Source organism: Hylobates moloch, unplaced genomic scaffold (genome assembly GCF_009828535.3).
Source record: "Hylobates moloch isolate HMO894 unplaced genomic scaffold, HMol_V3 SCAFFOLD_24, whole genome shotgun sequence".
In the NCBI taxonomy this organism is placed as follows: domain Eukaryota; kingdom Metazoa; phylum Chordata; class Mammalia; order Primates; family Hylobatidae; genus Hylobates; species Hylobates moloch.
Genome location: NW_026652299.1, coordinates 15,810,765 through 15,830,777, shown reverse-complemented (window position 1 = coordinate 15,830,777; position 20,013 = coordinate 15,810,765). Strand labels below are relative to the sequence as shown.

General features: G+C 38.1%; 1 protein-coding gene across 1 annotated transcript in view; it reads right to left on the bottom strand.

Moving 5' to 3' along the window:
* The window catches only part of DARS1 (aspartyl-tRNA synthetase 1), an 83,729-nt gene that overhangs the window by 46,968 nt on the left and 16,748 nt on the right, over positions 1-20,013 (bottom strand). Inside the window, exon 4 of the mRNA XM_032145575.2 lies at positions 12,271-12,373. Within this exon, the coding sequence (XP_032001466.1) occupies positions 12,271-12,373 (103 nt within the window). The remainder of the gene's footprint in view (positions 1-12,270; positions 12,374-20,013) is intronic.

Below are 20,013 nucleotides of genomic sequence, written 5' to 3'. Positions count from 1 at the left end.
GAGGAGGCTGAAAAGACTGGGAGAGAATGTGGAGATGGATAAAAAGACTAGAAGTCTTGACGAGGTCCAACAGAAAATGAGGCCGCCTGGGGGAGGCAGATTGGTGGAAATCATAATCAGAGGATTATTGGGTAAAACAACCTGTTGGGCTTTTTACAAACTCGAAAGCCTGGAACTTCTCTTCAATTAACCCGATATAGTCAAGCTTAGGAGACACTACTGGCTGCCTACCCAATGGAGTTCCTTTCTTCTTTGCTAAAGAGGCTAGCTTCACTCCTCTTTGGTGTCTACTCTTTATTTGGCCAAGTGCTATATGGGAAGATGAGCCCATCTCAGTTCCAAAGAGTGGGTCATGTGTACTCTCAGTCCATGTTGGCAATTTATTCCAGATTAATGGTGTCATTTCCACTTAGTTTCTCAAACCAGTAATTTTCTAATTCATTATTTTCCTTACCCCCACACATAAGTAGTAAGCAAACAGATAAGATTCATGTTTTACCCATTCACTAGCAAACCCTGTTGTCACTTTCAAGAGTACAGTTTTGCTTTAAAGCTTGTTTTGAAAATGTGAATTTGTTTCAACATCGTTGACACATTTGGGAATAATTTGAGTATAATGAGAATTTTGCTTTTGCCTATGCCAGATTTCATCAGTGAGAACACTCAGTCAATGCAGACAATACTTGGGTGCACTCGGCCATGCAGGAATATACAAAATGCACACACCTTAAACATCTACTTGTAACTCATGTTATGAGCCAGACCCATCCACATCTGGTGTTACAACTTTCCCTCTGATTTCAGACACTGTTCCTTCCATCACTTCACAATAACTTACAAACTGCCTTTCTTTTGATACCCACTTCCACAAGCAAACTGCCCATTTTTTTCAAGGTAAAATGCTACATTTATTGTAGTATTTATGTATTTCTTAACCATTCAACGAGTATAAAACTGTTACCTTTAAGAAGTTAGGTTACTGGCCGGGCGTGGTGTCTCATGCCTGTAGTCCCTGCACTCTGGGAGGCTGAGGCGGGTGGATCACCTGAGGTCAGGAGTTCAAGACCAGGTGGGCCAACATGGTGAAACCCTGTCTCTACTAAAAATGCAAAAATTAGCTGGGTGTGGTGGTGGGCGCCTGTAATTTACCCAGCTACCAAGGAGGCTGAGGTAGGAGAATCACTTGAATCTGGGAGGCAGAGGTTGCAGTAAGCCAAGACTGCACCACTGCACTCCAGCCTTGGCAACAAGAGTGAGACTCCATCTCGTCTTTTCAAAAAGTATGCCATTAATGAAGTTTTTTTTTAAATTGACACATAATTGTACATATTTATGAGGTACAGTGTGATGTCTCCATATATGTACACATTGTATAAAAATCAAATCAGAGCATTTGGCATTTCTATCATCTCAAACATTTATCACTTCTTTGTGATGAGAACTTTCCAAATCCTCTCTTCTAGCTATTTTCAAATATACAATATTGTTAAACATAGTTACCCTACTGTGCAAGAGAACACCAGATCTTACTCTTCTTCCTATCTGTAATTTTGAACAGACTGACCAATCTCTCCCTCATCCCCCTCTGCCCCCCACCAACTATTCTCTCTACATCTATGTGATCAACGTCTTTAGCACATGAGATCACGCAGTATTTGTTTCTGTGTCCAGCTTATTCCACTTAACATAATGCTCCGCAGGTTCATCTATGTTGCCACAAATGACAAGATTTCACTTTTTATGGCTGAATAGTATTCCAGAGTGTATACATCCCACACTTTATCCATTCATCTGTTGAAGGAAACTTAGATTGAATCCATAGCTCGGCTATGGTGAATGGTGCTGCAATAAATATTGGAGTGCAAATATGTATCTCTCTTTGACATAATCATTTCATTTCCTTTGAATAATTACCCCATAATGGGATTACTGGATCATATGGTAGTTCTGTTTTTAATTTCTCATGAGCCGCCATACCGTTTTCCATAGAGGCTATACTAATTTACATTCCCACCAATAGTGTATGATGGGTTCCCTTTCTCCACATCAAGTTTTTGAGTGTTACACCATTAACCCCATTTTCTCCATAAACACTGTGGTTTTTATTGCACAAATTTGCATAGGACAGTTATTTTTAGGAATGCATATGTTACACAGCAGAACTGATAGTACATTAGCACACTCTACAAAAAGCTAATCTAAAATGACACCCATACCTAAATGTCCCAAGATCTCTTCTCCCTTGCTGTTGACGGAACAATTCTAGGAAAGGACTTTAGTTGGTACAAGTGTCTAACAAAGCGCCTGCAATTTGATGTGTTAAGGAACAGTATTAGTTATCCAGCCAAATCCTTTCAATTCTTTCCTGCATCCACAATCTTAGTAAAAGATAAATTCTTATTTTAAATTCTGAGTCTGTGGTTTTATTTTCAACGTCAGTGGCATATACCACACAGCTGCTTTTTTGAGTGACTTTGTGCCTTATTTCTCAAGAGAGTGATACAAAGGTGCAAAATGATAAGAAAAAAAAGCCCAAAGCCTAAGCAAAAGTAGATGCAATTAATTATTAGATTTGCCTCTAGTGGTGTTAGGTTTTATGTTTATAACTATCAAAATTTTTATTATTGAGATTATTCAGGAAGAATAACTGTCACTGAAAACATGAAACTCTCTAAGTTCCAACTCCCTGTCCTTCCCCCTTATTTTTAGAGCATGCTTTTTAACAATAGGGTGATTCCTCAGAAGGCAGCTACTGCTTTACAGTGGAAGAGACAAACTAATTAGTGTTACTAATGGTTAAAAATAAATTCCTCCTTTGGAATTTTTAGCAGGAATTTATCACTCAAACATAAAAATATTTTTTATTACTTTATAATCAGATCCACTTTTTATGTATTTTTAATTTTTATTTATTTATTTAATTATTTTTTTGTAGAGACAGGGTTTTGCCATGTTGCCCAGGTTGGTCTTGAACTCTTGGGCTCAAGTGATCGTCCTACCTCAGCCTCCTAAAGTGCTGGGATTACACACACGAGTCACCACACCTGGCCCAGTTCTATTTTTTAAACTAAACTTTTTTCCCTTTAGTTTTGACTTGTAATACCCTGGGAGCAGTGTCTAGCTAACAAACTATTCTAAGCGGAGCTATAATGTGGAGGGTTTTGATCTAACACCATTACACACAATTTCAGAGAGGCAAGATGACACAGAGACTAGAGTGTGAGTCCAGCATCTAAGAGACCTTAGTCAAGACACTTAATATTTCGCACCCTGATTTCCTCATCTGAAAACAAAAACAAAACCAAAGAGAGGAGAGAACAGAACCAACCTCCTCCCCGCCCCAAAACAAAAAAAGACAAAAACGGTATTTACAAATCATGGGGCTGTCGTGTGGATCAAGTGAGAAAAAAGTCTGGCACTTTGTGGCTCCATGCTTAGTATATAATAATAGTCAGTTATTATTGCTATTATTATACGTGAACCTGTTATTTCCCCTGTACATCAACTGGGGAAGATGCTGGTGACCACTGTACTGTAACTTTTGGGTCTGGTACAGGGACTAACAGAGAACAGGCATCCAAATAAGCATAAAAATCCATGCTAGACACTGGAAAGGTGGCAAAATAAAGCAAGTGTAGTTAATATACTTTTAATTTCAGATTAAGCTTCTTAAATATTAAAAATAACATTCCACATGCAATGAGTCTGGTATGTGGTGGGGGATGGGTTTTCCATGACCTTTCATCTAAAAAATACATGACACCTGCTACGGAGGTCGAGGAAGAGTAGCCCATCATTATTCACATAATCTATCAATAAACCCAAGATGACAGAAGATGGGCAGCATAACCTTTATACAAATAGTGTTACCTTTTATTTCTCATCATTCTAGGTACCACAGATTTAAGCACCTTGAAGTATTTCATTATACTAGATAGTCTCAATAAAGGCCTAAAATATAACAGAAATCCTATATATTGATGTATTCTGATTGTGTTGTTAATAGTAGGGATAAACTTGGGAGTTGGTAGAGGCTGGGCGATGACCAAATTTTATTTTTGGGTAGTCACCGGCTCATATTTTTCTAAACTATTTCCATTTATTACCATCACCACCAAAAAAAAAAAAAAATCAATAATGGTGAAAGAGACACTATGTACATTAATAGTTTTTCCATTTGCATATTTATATATCCTTATATCAAAAACTACTAAAATTTTTAACACAGAAACTTGACTATTAAAGATTTTCAGCAAAACCGATAAATTTTTTAGCTTTCTGGTTGTCAGAAATAATGTGTTAAATCTTACTATATACTCAATGATAAATATACTTACAGATCTACATAACCACCCACATTCAAATGAGTAATTTTTAAATCTTTGCAGGGGTGTAATAAAAGATTAGTTAGAAAAGAGGCATACCATAAAGTTGTCACACACCAGTTCTTCAAATAATGCACCAACACAAAATGCTTCAATGTTATAAATTAAATGTACAATTCACTGAGGCAAAGAAGTGCAAAATGCCCAAACACAAGAAACCACGTATTTGCTAATTAAAACAGCATCAAAAGAACAAACGTAAATTAGGTAAGTACTTCAAAAAATAATAAAACCACCTTTTGAAAATAAAAATCTTTTTTTTCTTTTTCTTTCTTTTTTTTTTTTAGACAGGGTCTCGCTCTGTCACACAGGCTGGAGTGCCTTGGCATGATCTCGGCTCACTGCAACCTTCGCCTCCCAGGTAGCTGAGGACTACAGGCTCACACCACCACACCCGGCTAATTATTTTGACCTTTTTTGTAGAGATGATGTTTCACCCTATTGCCCAGGCTGGTCTTGAACTTCTGGGCTCAAGTGATCTGCCCGCTTTTGCTTCCCAAAGTGCTGGGATTATAAGTGTGAGCCACCGCACTCAGCCATATGTTTCAATTCTAAGGTAAGCATAAGCTTCATTTATAGGTCAAGCACTTCTTTCAATTATAGTGAATTAGTACCACACTAGATCTCAGACTTGTATATTATATTTCTCAGGCAAGTAGAAATAAGTGTTTGAATAAGCGTCTTAGCTTTGAAGAATGAGCTAAGATAAGCAAACAGTAAATAATATAAGAAGTCACATGGTTGTGTCAGGGAAAACCAGAGATGGACAATACTTAAAGTGGTAAAAACAAATTTTATTCAAGATTATTGCAATAGGGGAAAAGAGATCTGAGTATAGAACTGGGCTCAACTTTGAATACATCATTGGCAAGTGGAAACTTAGTGCCAAAGATGGGAACACAGAGTCAGTGGATGGAAAATTACTAAGAGGAGCCATCAGGAGAAAGGGAAGATGCTGGCTAAAGTGACCTAACAGGATTCTTGTTGAAGACAGGCGAGGGTGATCAGACATCACCTGAGGGACAGTGGAGGAGAAGGAACCCAATTAGCTATGGCGGGTGATCAGATACTGAGGGGGGATGACAGGGGTTGTAGTTAAAGCAACTCAGCAGGATTCTTACTAAAACTGAACAATGCAAGCATAAACATGAAGTAAAAAAGTGGAGGCTTACTGGAGCAGAAAGTTCTTCAAAAGGAATCTGAGGAGAGTTTGGTCAATGAGGGACTCTGTCACTAGTTAGTAGGGAACTAAATCCTTGCATTCTCTGTACCTCTATTACACCCATCTGTCCACTGGTGCTTTGCAAAAATTAAAGATGTAAATCATTCTTTAAATCATGATAACTTATTTATTTTTTTTGAGACGGAGTCCTACTCTGTCACCCAGTCTGGAATGCAATGGTGTGATCTCGGCTCACTGCAACCTCCATTCTCCAGGTTCCAGCAATTCTCCTGCCTCAGCTTCCCGAGTAGCTGGGATTACAGGCGCCTACCACCACACCTAGCTAATTTTTTTTATTTTTGGTAGAGACGGGGTTTCACCATGTTGGCCAGGTTGGTCTTGAACTCCTGACCTCAGATGATACACCCACCTCAGCCTTCCATAATGCTGGGATTACAGGTCTGACCAACCGGGCCCGACCTGTGATAACTTATTTTTTAAGCCAGAATCTTGCTCTGTTGCCCAAGCTGGACTGCGGTGGCACAATCACAGCTTACTGCAGCCTGGATCTCCTGGGCTCAGGTGATTCTCCCACCTCAGCCTCCAGAGTAGATGCGACTACAGGTACATGCAGCCATGTCCTACTAATTTTTTTTTTTTTTTTTTTTTTTGAGACAGAGTCTCACTCTGTCGCCCAGGCTTGGGGGCAGTGGCACAATCTTAGCTCACTGCAACCTTCGCCTCCTGGGTTCAACTGATTCTCCTGCCTCAGCCTCCCGAGTAGCTGGGACTACATGTGCCCGCCACCATGCCCGGCTAATTTTTTGTATTTTTAGTACAGACGAGGTTTCACCTTGTTAGCCAGGATGGTCTTGATCTCCTGACCTCGTGATCTGCCAGCCTCGGCCTCCCAAAGTACTGGGGTTACAGGCATGAGCCACCACGCCTGGCCGACTAATTTAAAAACATTTCTTTTGGTAGAGATGGGGTTTTGCCATGTTGGCCAGGCTGGTCTCAAACTACTGGGTTCAAGTGAACCGCCCATTTTGGCCTCCCAAATTGCTGGAATTACAGGCATGAGCCACCATGCCCAGCTGATAACTTATTTTATGAACTCACTTTTCTTCACTAAAATCCCAAGAATTTTGGGTCTAAAATAAGCGTGGTGAGAAGTATGCACTACTCAATAAGGCACAGACTAGCAGTTCTAAAACTACTATATGGGTTCTCTTTAGTGGAACAAAAAATGTCAGCAAACCCCATTAATCACTCAAATAAGTTCTGTCATGTTACTTAAAGACCTACAAATACCAAACTAGTGTAAATGCTTATGCTTATAGCCCTTAACTTTAAAACAGAAATAAATTTTTAAATAAAAACAAAATTCAAATTAGTAAGTAATATTTTTAGTTTCACTAAAACTAAATTGCTGACATTTGGTTTACTGTATAAAGCTTGTAGCCTCAGAGCCAGTTCCATAATTAATTTATTTCTGTATTCTGACTTCAATACTAGTAATGGGAAGAATACCTGTTCAGTTACCTAAAACATTAACTTTGAGGTAGAGTCAGGACATTTCAGCTTCATAATTAACCAAAATTCTGCAAAGAATAATCTAAGAATGACAATTTAAATAAAGTATCAGTCAATCATTTTATAAAACTGTCTTACTTATGTGAAAGTTAATGTTGCATTAATTAAAATTTGTATCAAATGAATTATCAAATATCTGAAACTTAACTGGAACTAGAAATAGAAACATTTTTCCTTGCATCAAACTGTTATACTACTAGGGATCTGCTGCTCCTATACAGACAAAAAGAGAATTTAATATATCTGCTTGAATGGTACACGCTTTTCTGAGTTCAGAATTCCTCTAAATTACCAAGTACTACCTGGTAACCCAACTCGTTCAGCATGTGTCTCTATTCAAACTACTATGAAACCTTCATTTGTACAGAATATGAACATCATTTGGCTTCAGCTGGCATGAATGCAATTGTAAATAAGACAGTAATGCTAATGGAGCACTAGATTCACATGGCAGTTTTCAGTTATAAATCTGTCTTTAAGATGATACGGAATAATGTAGCTCTAAGATTATCATCAAAATGTATACTAAAAATTTTAAATATATATAATACATGTATGTAAATATATATAATTCTCAGCCTCCTAAGAATATATATGTGGATCCCTAAGAAAGGAACAGAGAAACCAAACAATGAGGATAATGAAGGATATGCGGTTAAGCGAAATGACAAAGAATGAGGATTAATGAATAAAGCCAATACCTTTAAAATGAGAAGTGAAGTAAGACAGGTCACTGCAGGCATGGAGCGTCTGCCCAATCTGAAGAGTATGTACTGGGAAGTAGTGGGAAATAACATTGTAGTGAGGGAACCAACAGGCAGGATTCATCTTGGACATGGTTGGAAGCAGGAAGCCATTAAAGATTTTAGATAAACTAGCACTGAAAATAAAACTTCTGGCAAGTGTGAACTTAAAGAGGGAGCAAAAAGGGCATGTATCCTTCAATAAATATTAGCTTAATAAATGATTGGACTATTTTGTCCTAAACCAAATAACATGGCAGAAAATATAAAGAACGACACTAAAAGCAGACAAGAAAAATTGAAGCCAAATATCTTTAAAATCTCATGTGGAGAGACAAACGTTAAGACTTTACTCTCAAATGTTTTAGAGATTTTAGTACTGCTTTCATTCTGGTGTCATATCAGAAAATTCAATTATCTTCCATGCTTAAAAACACAGAAAGTCACGCCTGTAATCCCAACACTTTGGGAGGCCGAGGCGGGTGGATTACCTGAGGTCAGGAGTTCAAGACCAGTTTGGTACCAACCAACATGGTGAAACCCCATCTCTACTAAAAATACAAAAAATTGGGCCGGGCGCGGTGGCTCACACTTGTAATCCCAGCACTTTGGGAGGCCGAGGCGGGCGGATCACGAGGTCAGGAGATCGAGACCACGGTGAAACCCCGTCTCTACTAAAAATACAAAAAATTAGCCGGGCGTGGTGGCGGGTGCCTGTAGTCCTAGCTACTCGGAGAGGCTGAGGCAGGAGAATGGCGTGAACCCGGGAGGCGGAGCTTGCAGTGAGCCGAGATCGCGCCACCGCACTCCAGCCTGGGTGACAGAGCGAGACTCCGTCCAAAAAAAAAAAAAAAAAAACAAAAAAAAAAAAACAAAAAATTAGCCAGGCATTGTGGCGGGCACCTGTAATCCCAGTTACTTAGGAGGCTGAGAGGCAGGAGAATCACTTGAACCCGGGAGGCGGAGGTCGCAATGAGCTGAGACCACACCACTGCACTCCAGCCTGGGAAACGAGCAAAACTCCAACTCAAAACAACAACAACAAAAACACAGAAAGTCCAAGTGAACTTAAGGTTTCTGCAGTTTGGTACAACAATAATGAATACAGTTAGTGAATAACAATACTAAAAACCACAGTGAATATAGTTAGACAACAGCAGGTTATAAAATTTCTTTCTTTTAATCTGTTAATAACAAATAGAGGAATTTCTTTTTATTGCTATTTATGATTCAATAATAACCTTACACCTTAGATTTTTGTTTTTAGAAGTATCAGTTCAACAAATGGTACTGCCTAAACAAGTGACCTCAGAGATAAACATATGAAAGCTACCTTAATTTTTGCTTTCACAATTTTAGCGCATACCCATTTTAGATAAAACACAGTTAACAATTTTTAGGAAAAGGATTTTAAAAGACGAAGAAAAATCCCATATTTCTTTTCCCTAATAAAGTTCTAAAAAGTTCTTGCTGAAGTCTAAAAGTGGACTTCTTCTACCAAGAAGGATCAGGATTTCTGAACTATCTTAGAAGTATAGGTTACATCACACAGAAAGGACAAACTGACTGACCCATCTGGAACATAAAATCATGTTCCTAAGAAAATTATCTTAACTAACTACAAAACCTAAAAACACATCATGTTTTGCCAACGAGTCTTAGCCATAAGAATTTTCCTTTTTCACAAGATAGCAAAAGCCATTAACCCACCTACTGGTAATTATTCAGGCTCGATTCCTTAACATACTAGTGCCAAAAGTTTAATAATAGTTATCTATGTACCACATGTTGAACCTATTGTATAAAATTGGCTCCATTCACTTACATATAACCAGTGACAAGGTTTATAATTTGGAACAGCTCAACCTTTTCCCACACATTGCTACTTTATATAAAGTCCATTTTTTAAAGAGACTAAAAATAGCTGCATGTTCTTTGCTTAAAAAAAAAAAAAAATCAAGTCACAATTTAGTTAAGCCTGAACTGCATCTAGATCTTTATGGAGTTCCACTTCAGGAATTAAAAAATCTAGGCTAAATTACCTATATTCTTCCCTTGTCTACAAGAAAGATCACCCATGGCCGGGCGCGGTGGCTCATGCCTGTAATCCCAGCACTTTGGGCGGCCAAGGCGGACAGATCACCTGAGGTCAGGAGTTCGAGACCAGCCTGACTAACATGGAGAAATTCCGTCTCTACTAAAAATACAAAAGTAGCTGGGCATGGTGGCACATGCCTGTAATCCCAGCTACTGGGGAGGCTGAGGCAGGAGAATTGCTTGAACCGGGTAGGAGGAGGTTGCGATGAGCAGAGACCACGCCATTGCACTCCAGCTCCAGCCTGGGCAACAAGAGTGAAACTCTGTCTCAAACAAACAAACAAACAAACAACAAAAAAAGAAAGATCACCTGTATATCATCCCATATCATCCCATTTGGATGAAACCCTTTAATAAAATAATGATAAAAAGATGTTCTTTAATTTTATGAGGGCATTAGTGAACTAAGTTCTGTTTGGGAGACCATTTGAAAGTAGCTCTTTTAGCTATTAAGCTATGGTTGACATCTGACATAGTCAATCGCTATTACTTAGTCAAGTCCCAGGAGTTTCTGAGAAGATCCAAAATAATGGGAATAACTTATTTGTGGAGTACTTTAATGTGTCTGCTTCTAAACACATCACATGGATTAACTGTCCACTTGTCAGTAGAGTGCCTCTCACTGAATATTGTGGGTAAGTGGGATTTTCAAAAGGCTTTTCCACTGGAAGCTTTAGGAATGTAACACTGAGGTTATAATGCAGTTTAATGGAAAAATATATTCTCTATGTAACCGTCAGCTTCATGTAGTAGTTTTCAAAACCAAATTATTATACAAAAAACAAAAGTTGTTTGTTGATTTGAGGTTAACTTTTTTCCCGTATTTTTCAGTATATGTAATAGAATTTAGCATCTACGTCTGTGGTTTCCAGGACCATCTTTTTTTCTTTTATAGAAGGTTCTCTGTGCAGATAAAATTTCTAGGGACCAAGCTCATTTATGTTTGACTTCATAGGATACACACTAACCTTAAAAGGCTAGAAGACAAATGCACCCCACAAGCACACACTCTTAACCAGGAGATGAAACAAGCAAACCCAATTACCAGAAGACACACGTAGAAGAAAAGTGGTCATCTCTGGGCAGCACGACAGGGAGATAAGGAGAGGTGGGGCTACTGTACTAATAGTATTAAAATACTACTGATCGCATCAATGAATTGATATAATTCATAGCACTTAAGTCCTTAAATCTGAGGGCAGGTATTACTATGATGTAATTTGATAAATAAATATCTAAACCAAAACCAGCTGCTGAGCATCCTCTATATGTATAACATTGTGCTAGAAGGTCAGGGAGAGCTGAAAGCTAAATTAGGATATTGAATTAGATAATTTTTAAGTTTCTTTCCAATTCTAAAATTCATAATTCCATCTGTATTAACTCATTCTTAGAAAGCATGCATCTAAAAAGCAAACATTTACAAAAATCAATAGAAAAAATATATCATTTACTCTGACTGAATTCTTTCTTTTAAAAAACACTTACACCTATGAAATTACTTTATTACTTAAAACACAAAGACCATCCATTTTCTCATGTTTTCTGAGATCATTATCATGGAAATAAAATTCTGATGAAATTGAAAAAAACATGAAACAAAATTAGCCACATCACCACTACCAAGTAAAACAGCTCTCATCACCTTAGAGCCACTGCACACACAACCACACTTCTATCTCTATATCCGCCTCCTGCAAGCTGAACAAAACAATGTGCTGCTTCTACGGGAACTCTGAGCCAGACAGCCCAGACTTTTACAGGAGGAAAAAGCAAGTTTCACCTTTTTTCTCCTAAACCCTTTTGGTGTCAAAGCTAAAAGTTGTAAAACATTTGTTTTACTTCCTTCTGGAGGAAATCATTTGCCAAACTACATTCTTTTATTTTATATACTTTTATTTTTTGGTTAGAAAACTTGTTGCTCAATATGCAAATCTCAAACTGGGGGAGGGAGGGAAGGAGGGAGGAAATGAAGCTCAACAAACACAACAAAATAAAGTTGCTCTGCTATGTTGAGGCTGCCAGGCTTTTTGTTACTCTACTTGAAAGTAAATGTGACTTGTCTGTAGAGAGTGCTGCTTCAGCAGTTCCAAATGAATTTTAAGCCTGTGCTCCATATTTTCTCTTTTGTAAGTTTAATGTATTCAGCAACACTGAACTGACAATTTAAATAACTACATTTTTAAACAAACGAAGCATTGATGTTAATGTATGAAAATATTCCAAACCCCTGGGAGTCTTGGTTCCCACCATTGTTTACTCTGACAACAGGATATAATTGCTTACTTACTTGGCAGCAAATTTAACCATCTGCTTGCTTGCATGGTCTCCCACCGCCACAAGGGCCTGGACATTAAACTGCTGCTGACGTAGGACTAAGAAGCACTGTTTCCCTGAAAAAGACAGAAAGAACACAAATGTATTAAGGACATGCAACTTCAGGTTTTACAAAGAAGGAAAATGCTCTCGACTTTAAAAGTGGGCCAAAATTTACTATACTCATCAGGCACGCACACATGTGTACACTATCCATTTGGCTTCCACAGCCAAAATACTCATACTCAACTGACAACCCTTAAAGAAACTCAAGTTCCTATGATGAGTAACAAGTAACGCTTTCAACTTGTTTGTTGTAAGAACACAGGCAAATCGCCAATTTCAAAAAAACTTCTAAATCAAGAAAATTATTTTGTCATTGCATTGATTTATTAAACAAATTTCAAGTAACTTGAGATCACTTTCAAAATTCATTCAATAGTTAGTATATTCTACATGCAAAGGCACTGTACTACTATGGAAGTTTCAATACTGCAACCACAAAAGTGCTACACAGCCCTTAAAAACAAGGACACAAACATTCTATGGGGGTGGTCCATCTACAGAGTTTCTTCCTACCAAAGTACATTTTAAAGAGCATTTAAATTGACAGGCTAGTGCCTTTCATGTTCTACGTTCTTCATTTTTCCTTTAACATCTTCCTAGTCCTTCATATTTTATGAGTCTTGCATTTTTTTTACTCCAAATAACTTATATTGTCTATTAAAGATCATTTTCTTCAAGCCCTACAACCAGTTTTATTTTTACATATCCTGGGCCTCTTTATTCCTCCTCCTTTGATAAAGAACTGTCACTCGTTATTCTTAACCTTCTGAAAAACATTATTCATAATATATTTCAGTTATTATGTATCCTTGTGACATCCCTTTTTCCTCCAAAGCAGATCCTTCTTAAGTCTCTGATCAAATTCTGGGAAATTACTTCTTCGTAAAAGAGGGGTTAATCTCTCCAAGACCACTTTTCACATCAGATTGTTTTGTAAAACATCACAAGAAGATTTTGTTTTTTAAACTGAGCATTATATTTTACATTTAGAATGGGCCTTAACCAAAAAAAGAAAGAAAAAGGAAAGCAAAAATGCAAGCAGACTTACAGTTACTACTTTTAACATACAGTATTTTGAAATGCAAATCAGATAGCAATCACAAGTTAAAAAAGACAGGTTGCAAACAAAGTGTCAACACAGACATAATCTATTGACTTTAGAGTCATATATGATTGGCAGATTTTTAACCACTAAAAAAACACTCTTAATTTTCCCTTTTCCTTTGGAGGATGATCCAGTCACAAAGTAAAATCCTAAAAAACGAAGTTGTATTAATACACAAAACAAATTCAAAGGAATTTTAAAATACTGGATGGACAAAGGTTATTACCACAGAGAAACTTGCAGATGAATAAAAATAACATTTTCCTAGGAACTACTACTGAAACCACAGCCACATGTTACCCCACTTAGAAAAGTATGTTACTGTGAAATGGAAGGTAATGTGCACACGACAGTGCTAGGCTAAGCCATAATGTAGTCAGAGTATATTACCTACTCTAATAGTCGAGACAGAAGCAGCACCAACCTAGCTGCCTCACAAAGCTGTCCAGTGATGAATTTCAGTGCTACACAAAGACCCTGGAGAAAGAATGGAGAACTCTAAAGGACTTACAAAGGGTGAGCACAGGATAAGTCTATGGGTCAGCACTAGGGGGTAACAATTAGTGTAAGTGTCTGGTAGAAAAAAAAGTAAAAGCTTTGAAATCAAAAGGCCTGGTATCATATCCTATCACTTCCTATGAAGGGGCCTGTGGGAAAATTATTAAACCACTTTATATCTCAGTTCTTCATCTGGAAAATAAGACGGTAACAGTCATGGGGTTTTCTTCCATAATCATGAGGATTTTATAATATGTTTAAAGTTGAGATGGAGCCCAATTAATGTTAACTATTAATGACTTTTTTTTTTTTTTTTGAGATGGAGCTTCGCTCTTGTTGCCGAGGCTGAAGTCCAATGGTGCTATCTCAGCTCACTGCAACCTCTGCCTCCTGGGTTCAAGCAATTCTCCTGCCTCAGCCTCTTGCGTAGCTGGGATTACAGGCACATGCCACCAGGCCTAGCTAATTTTTGTATTTTTAGCAGAGATGGGATTTCACCATGTTGGCCAGGTTGGTCTCGAACTCCTGACCTCAGGTGATCCACCCGCCTCAGCCTCCCAAAGTGCTGGGATTACAGGCGTGAGCCATTGCGCCCGGCCTATTAATGACTTTTTTTTTTTTTTTTTTTTTGAGATGGCGTCTCGCTCTGTTGCCCAGGCTGGAATGCAATGGCATAATCTCGGCTCACTGCAACCTCCACCTCCTGGGTTCAAGCAATTCTCCTGTCTCAGCCTCCCGAGTAGCTGGGGCTACAAGTGTCCGCCACCACACCTGGCTAATTTTTGTATTTGTAGTAGAGACGGGGGCTTCACCATATTGGTCAGGCTGGTCTTGAACTCGTGACCTCAGGTGATCCACCTGCCTTGGCCTCCCAAAGTGCTGGGATTACAGGCGTGAGCCACTGTGCCCGGCCTTAATGACTATTATTAGTAACACCACTACCACTGACTACTTATTTGATGATTGATTATCATTCCTATTTCGCAGGTGGATGACTATATACAAAAAGTATGCAGGGCGCTGGGAACACAAACGTAAATATTTGTTAGAAAATCATGATAGACTCTTACATGAGGAAAAAGTGATAAAACCATATGTAACGTGTAGTCCCAATTTTGTTTGTGTAAGAAGTATATTAAGATTGATCATACAGGGAAAAAAACCACCAAAATGTGGCTACCAATGAATGGTGAAATTATAGGAAATTGTTCTGTCCCTGTATTTTTCTGTATTTTCTGAACTTTCTACAATAAATATGCACTACTTTTCTAATCAGAATAAAAATTTTTTAAGAGAACTATACACTCAGAGGTAGGTACAGAAGAAAGGTAAGGGCTGAAAGGAAATTTTGGCCAAGTTCAAAATTAAACACAAGCAGTAAGTAGAACCTGGGAAGTCTTAGGCAGCTGAACATAGGAGTTATGTACCTCCTAAGATTCGCATGCCTGCTAGAGAAAAGAAATAAAATCAATGGTTATAAGTGAAGTGAAGGCCAGTCATGGTGGCTCACATCTGTAATCCCAGCACTTTGGGAGGCTGAGGTGGGCAGATCGTGCTTATTAAATTCCAAAAAATTTTTCTTATAAAAAAAGGCAACAGATGGGGGAGGAAGGGAATGAAGTAGTGAGAACAGTCTATGAGCATATTGTTTTATAAAAACCTATACAGTATGTGAAAGTGTGCCAGTACAAAAATAACCAGATCAATAGAACATAAGAAAAAATTGATAATAGAGCCTATTAGATAAAGGAGATCCTAATTCTAAACAGAATTCAGGAGATTACAAAATTTAAATAAACACCCCAACGAATACAAAAACAGAGTAAAAAATGGAACTGAATATTAAACTATATCACGGAAGAAGGGAGAACTTGGCTGGGCGCGGTGGCTCACGCTTGTAATCCCAGCACTTTGGGAGGTCGAGGTGGGCGGATCACGAGGTCAGGAGATCGAGATCACGGTGAAACCCCGTCTCTACTAAAAATACAAAAAATTAGCCGGGAGTGGTGGCAGGCGCCTGTAGTCCCAGCTACTCTGAGGCAGGAGAATGGCGTGAACCCGGGAGGCGGAGCTTGCAGTGAGCCGAGATCGCGCCACTGCACTCCATCCAGCCTGGGTGACAGAGCAAGACTCCGTCTCAAAAAAAAAAAAAGAATGAAAGAACATCTATATACAAAAATAAATCAAAGGAACAATAACACTGAGAAAAAATAAGTGCTGAACAGCATATAACCTATATAAGTTAATCTTTTTAATATATAAGGATCTTAAAGATTTATGAGAAAAGAACACTGAGATCCCAATAGATAAACAGGCAATAGACCAAAACAGATAATCTGAAGGAGAAAGAAAAAAACCATAGTAAGTAAATACAGTATAAGGAAAAAAATGTTACTGGTAATGCAAGTAATGCAAGTTGAAGCAAACAACGACAGATTATTTACCTCTCAAATGAGCAAAGATTAAAAAAATACAAAATACAAAATCAAATTATTACTCAATGCTTGGGAGAATTAAAATCGTAAAACTGTTCCTTTATAACTTGCTGAAGGCAGGGTAAACTTGCGTAATGCTTCTAGAGAACAATTTGGCAATAAGCATTAAAAGGCTTAAAAACGTTATCTTTGACTCAATAAATACATTTCTTAGAATATATGTTAAGAAAATTGAAACAGAACTACTTGTGACTAATGCTATGGTCCCCAAGCTTTCTACGTTCAAAGCACTTTCAAATACAAGAACCTTGATGGTCCACTTAAAATGATTTTTAAAGGACTCAAACAAACAAACAATCAGTACTGGCTTCCTGGTAAATAGAACTGCCCACTCAGACTACTTCTCTATGAAGTACTTTTGAGACCAAGCTCTTATTATCTTATTAGGAAACAAAACTGTTCTTTCTTTGGCTCTGGTTGGTGACAGATTGTACTGCATGATTAGCTTATGTTTTACAAGGCACTACCTCCCACATGCTGAGAGATAAATAGGAGCAGTGTGTACATGATCCTTTTTGTGCAAATTTAAAAAACAAAAAATATGGTCATATCTGTATGTATATTTTGTCTGTCTGTAAATGTATATGTATATATTTTTTTTCTGCAAGAACACACAAGAAAAAACAGTGGCTATTTTGCAGGGAAGAGACTGTGGTGAGATGGAGGAGAATTGTGAGACCTCTATTTCCATATCTTTTTCTACTACTGGAATTTTTATTTTTACCATACCCATAAATTACTTTTTATTTTAAGAAGCAAATATATAATTCCTCAGTTTAGTAAAAAGTTCTCACTTCAAAAGCTGGTATATGAACTTTAGAGGGCAGATTAATCAACTGCTAAATATTATTAATCTTTCTTCTTGGAACTTTCCAATACAAAAGACAGCTTATAGAAAACAAAGTCAGTGTTCAAAACAGCTGAATGAACTATCTTTTGATATTTTATTTGTTTTTGTTTTGTTTTGTTGAGACAGAGTCTTGCTCTGTTGTCCAGGCTGGAGAGTAATGGCACGATCACTGCAACCTCTGCCTCCTGGGTTCAAGTGATTCTCCTGCCTCAGTCTCTCGAGTAGCTGGGATTACAAGCGTGTACCACCATGCCTAACTAATTTTTGTTTTTTTTTTTAGTAGAGATGGAGTTTCGCCATGTTGGTCAGGCTGGTTTCTAACTCCTGACTTCAAGTGATCCACCTGCCTCAGCCTCCCAAAGTGTTGGGATTACAAGCCTGGTCTATCTTTTGATATTTTAAATTTAAATTCTTAACACTTAAAACTTTGTGCTGCATTTTGATTAAGTTTTTAGAAGAAGCAGTTTATTTCTTAAATTTATATGGATGTAGTGTTTTAGAAAAATGTAAAGTTAGAAATTTTTTCTCATGAAGTCTTTATTTCTGAGCTGAAGAACAAACATGGTAGGTAGTTAGGACAAAAAGTTTCTTCTCAGCTCCAATATGGTGATGGCTCAGCAACGAAATAGGCCTTCATGGGAGAACCAGGTTATCAAAGATGTGAGGCAATCCTATGTTTTCATCTCTTCCTGCTGACTTTTAGCTTGCTAAGCCCCCTGGATTCATTATTTAGATAATGTACCTTAACTTCCTAATACCCAATCTTAATATTTTCCTTCATCATTTGTATTAATCAATTAGGGATTAAAACAACAAAGATCTAAACGTTCTGATGTATTTTCCACTTATTGTTTCCCCTGTAATGTTCCTGCATAGATTTAAGTTGATTTTGGAAGTGTAAGTAAGTTTTTAGGAAGAATAGTGTTGAAATAATTATTTTGTGCCAGTGCCTTCCATATGGTATGTATAAAATTTGAAAGGAATGACAGACATTCCAATTACTCTTTCAATATGCAGACTTATGCTTATATGTTTCACGCTTGAAAGAAACTAATTTTAAGCATATCATTAAGGTAAGAAATTTCTCCTTGCTCCTATTTAAAACACTTCACTTCAGGGATGTTATATATAAACCTACTATAAGAAATCTGATTTTCATTTTAAAAAATGTCTGAAACACTGCCCTTAAGGAAAACATATACGGGCTTTTCTTGTTTTGCTTTTTTATATGAAGAGACTCTTATTTTTGCATTACAGGATTCTAACTGTCATACTTTTGACACTAGGATTTTGACACTTCCATTTCCTTATTCATAGTTTCTCAGGGCTTTGCTCTACTAGAAATTGCCACTATGAGTTGTTCCTTCAAGCCCAGCTTTAATATGTTATTACTCCTGGGGTTAAAGCACACAAACGATCCCAAGTAAGTCGTATTTATTGATACGATTTTTCGTACATAAGATATAGCAAGAAGAGGGTACTAGCAATCAGGGTTTTTGCAAATTCAGAGCACAAGATTTTATTCTTAAACACAATCTACAGCCAGGGGCAGTGGCTCACGTCTGTAATCCCAGCACTGTGGGAGGCCAAGGTGGGCGGATCACCTGAGGTCAGGAGTTTGAGACCAGCCTGGCCAAAATGGTGAAACCCCGACTCTACTAAAAATATAAAAATTAGCTGGATGTGGTGATGCGCACTTGTAGTCCCAGCCAGCTACTTGGGAGGCTAAGGCAGGAGAATCACTTGAACCCGGCAGGTGGAGGTTGCAGTGAGCTGAGATCGTACCACTGCACTCCAGCCTGGGCAACAGAGCGAGACTCTGTTTCAAAAAATAAATAATCTACATTGGCAGAAATAAAAAACACTGACAATCACTACTGACAAGTGTCTCAGTACGTTTTCTGTTGCTTATAACAGAGTATTTGAAATTGGAAACAAACTTATTTTTTTAAAATTCTGGAGACTGGGAAGTCCAAAATTGAAGGGACACAACTTGTAAGTGCCTTCTTGCTGGTGGGGACTCTGCAGAGTCCTAAGGTGGCAGAAGGCATCAAGGTGAGAAGCTGAGTGTGCTAGTTTAGGTCTCCTTATAAAGTCACTAATGCCACTCCTGTGATAATCCATTCATGGGGGTAGAGCCCTCATGACCCAATCACCTCTTAAAGGCCTCACCTTTTAACAATGCCACACTGGGGATTAAGCTTTTTTTTTTTTTTTTTGAGACAGAGTCTTACTCTGTTGCCCAGGTTGGAGTGCAGTGGTGTGATTTCAGCTCACTGCAACCTCCGCCCCCTGGGTTCAAGTGATTCTCATGCCTCAGACTCCCGGGTAGCTGGGATTACAGGCGTGTGCCGTGATGCCCAGCTATTTTTTATATTTTTAGTAGAGATGGGGTTTTACCATGTTGGCCAGGCTGGTCTTGAACTCCTGGGTTCAAGTGATCTGCCCTGCCTCAGCCTCTGAAGGTGCTGGGATTACACATGTGAGTCACTGTGCCTGACCAGGATTAAGTTTCAATATGAGTTTTGCAGGGGAAAAATAATGAAACCATGGCAGCAACGATGTGGAGAAAGTGGTACTGTGACATACCTGTGGGAATTTATTTGAATACAACCTCTTGGGAGGACGATCTAGTATTAGAAATTTTAAAAATGCATATGCAGGCCTGGCACGGTGGCTCACACTTGTAATCCCAGCACTTTG